This window comes from Limulus polyphemus, unplaced genomic scaffold (genome assembly GCF_000517525.1).
Source record: "Limulus polyphemus unplaced genomic scaffold, Limulus_polyphemus-2.1.2 Scaffold17136, whole genome shotgun sequence".
NCBI lineage: Eukaryota > Metazoa > Arthropoda > Merostomata > Xiphosura > Limulidae > Limulus > Limulus polyphemus.
The window spans coordinates 1-2,490 of NW_013682746.1; the positions used below are offsets into that span (position 1 = coordinate 1).

The window sequence follows — 2,490 nt, forward strand, 5'->3', positions numbered from 1 at the left end:
TACAGTAACTTTACTAAAAAACTGTGACATATTTGCTTTGGAACAAACTGGAAACGTACAGTAACTTTACTAAAAACTGTGAGATATTAGCTTTGGAACAAACTGGAAATGTACAGTAACTTTACTAAATACTGTGAGATATTAGCTTTGGAACAAACTGGAAATGTACAGTAACTTTACTAAATACTGTGAGATATTTGCTTTGAAACAAACTGGGTAATAATAACAGCGTCAGTATGGAACTTACCCACAGGTGCTACAAGATTTCTGGTTACCACGACCGGTACCTGCTCCTCCAAATGTAAACGCTGTAACAAGTCCTCCTGTTCCTCCTCTATGTCCACTTCGGTCGAAACTTCCACCAAGTCCTTTTCTTGCAAACGACTGTATTGCATCGGCAAAATCAACTCCTCCCCCAGAACTTCCAAGAGATGATAACCAGTCTAATCCTCCATAACCTCCCCCTGTTCCAAAGCCTCCACCTCCACCTGATCCAAAACCTCCCCCTGCTGCCCCTAATCCGTGGCCTCCTCCTGATCCAAAACCTCCACCTCCTCCTGATCCAAAACCTCCACCTGCTGCCCCTGATCCGTGGCCTCCTCCTGATCCAAACCCTCCACCTCCTCCTGATCCAAAACCTCCACCTGCTGCCCCTAATCCGTGGCCTCCTGATTTCAACCCTCCACCTGCTCCCCCTGATCCAAAGCCTCCGCCTCCCCCTGATCCATACCCACCACCACTACCAAGTCTTCTTCCTGACAAACCACCAGCACCAGCACCACCAAGTCTTCTACCTGTTAAACCACCACCAGAGAAGCTCCCACCACCACCACCACTACTTCCTCCTCCAGAAGAGAATGCAAATGCAGTACCTCCTCCACCCTTTCGTCCACTGAAAGTCCCCACAACTCCTTCGCCATCACGTGTTTTAAACGTTTTAAACGTTGAATGTCCATCCCCATGTTTACCAGCCCTTCCCAAACCTCCCCCAGAAGTTACTATTACACCCCCTCCTCCACCTTTTGAACTTTCATAATCAGCAGAAGGATTTTCCCACGAACAAACATCATGAAAGAGAATCATGAAGCTGACAAAAATCATCAAAAACTTTTCTTTGATACCCATTTCTCGTTCACTGTACCTGAAATAAAAAACGTCAGGTAAAACTCAGTACCTTATTTTATGAACGCTGACTAAACTATGATTTACTGTTTGTGGAATAAAAAAGAGCGTTGTTCGATTTTCTTTGAAAATTTGTATTTTTAGTAGAACGTTTATAAAACCCATCGATAACCTCATGTAATTTAAATTACATCCATCACAAAAAAATTATATTTTTGGGGGGGAGGGGGAATACTTAAGCGAATATACCTCTTATTCTAACACTACTACAAAATTATTGTTCTAAAAAAATAATAAACCATTAAGAATTAAATTTCGAGTGAGACATCATTAAATGAGAATCGTAGTTAAAATATACTTTTCAAAAGCCTTACTCTGTCGATAGTAGCTTCTAAACCTGTCAGTAAGTACGACAAATGTAAAATTTTTCCTGGACAACTATTTATAAGGTTTCCAGCGCATGTGTATATAAATATCACTGTAAGTCACGTGCACTTTCGTGGTTCGTATCCTGTTGAAATGAAAAAAGAGTGAAGCATAGTTGTAATGCTCCTGAGAAGTGGGTCTTCCCCAAATTCTCCGAAATACCTAAAATAAAAACGCAACGGTCTTCCATAAGATGAACTCATCACTCCACGATTAAACGTAATGTTTCTTTTCGTGTTCTTTAGGAACACTGATGTGTGGAGGGTTTTCCCGACTACCTATAGGGCCTTCTTCCTTTTAATACGCCAAAGGAAACGATCTATGACCTTGGTTTAACGTGGAAGAAAACCGGTTCGAATCTGTAGCTTTGGGTAAACCAGTGCTCTGTATATTTAACAGACTCTATGAAAGACTCCCCCCCTTTTTTTTAAAATAAAAACAAGTATCGTTAGAAAGTATTAGCCCGAAATAAAAACACCATATTCACATACTAACACATTCCTTGCTATTCATCTCACAGTCAACATCGATTAGGGGCAGAGTGGCTTCCTTTCTGTACAGAATAAACAACACATAAACGGTATGATGAATTACTTTCTTTACCTGTGAGTTCTAACGTCAAAAAAAGGCAAGTAGCACTTATAATGTCCCCTAAAGTGGATGTCCACGAAAAATAAAATCATGTCAACCCCCTTTCTGTCTCTAAATGTGCTCAGCCATAATGTCGAATTTATTGTTGGTGTTCCAAATAAGATGGTAACGTTTAAAGAGGTACCAAATTTGCATTTTCGACTTTTAACAAAACAACAAACAGACAAAGAGAGTAAGAAAGAGTACACATGTGAGTTAAATGTGTATTTACTTTATGTGTGTTTTTACACTGGAAATAACAAGGATGGAGTTGAACACGTTCTTACTCTGGGACAGTTCTTACACTGGAAA

The 2,490-nt window shown here is 40.2% G+C and overlaps 1 protein-coding gene across 1 annotated transcript; it reads left to right on the forward strand.

Moving 5' to 3' along the window:
* Positions 1-460: 460 nt before the first annotated feature.
* Positions 461-1,036, forward strand: LOC106477518 (vegetative cell wall protein gp1-like; the record flags this gene model as incomplete). The annotated part of the gene is made up of 1 exon (XM_013938072.2): positions 461-1,036. A coding segment is annotated over one exon (576 nt), but the record flags the coding sequence as incomplete, so codon positions are not given.
* Positions 1,037-2,490: the final 1,454 nt, after the last annotated feature.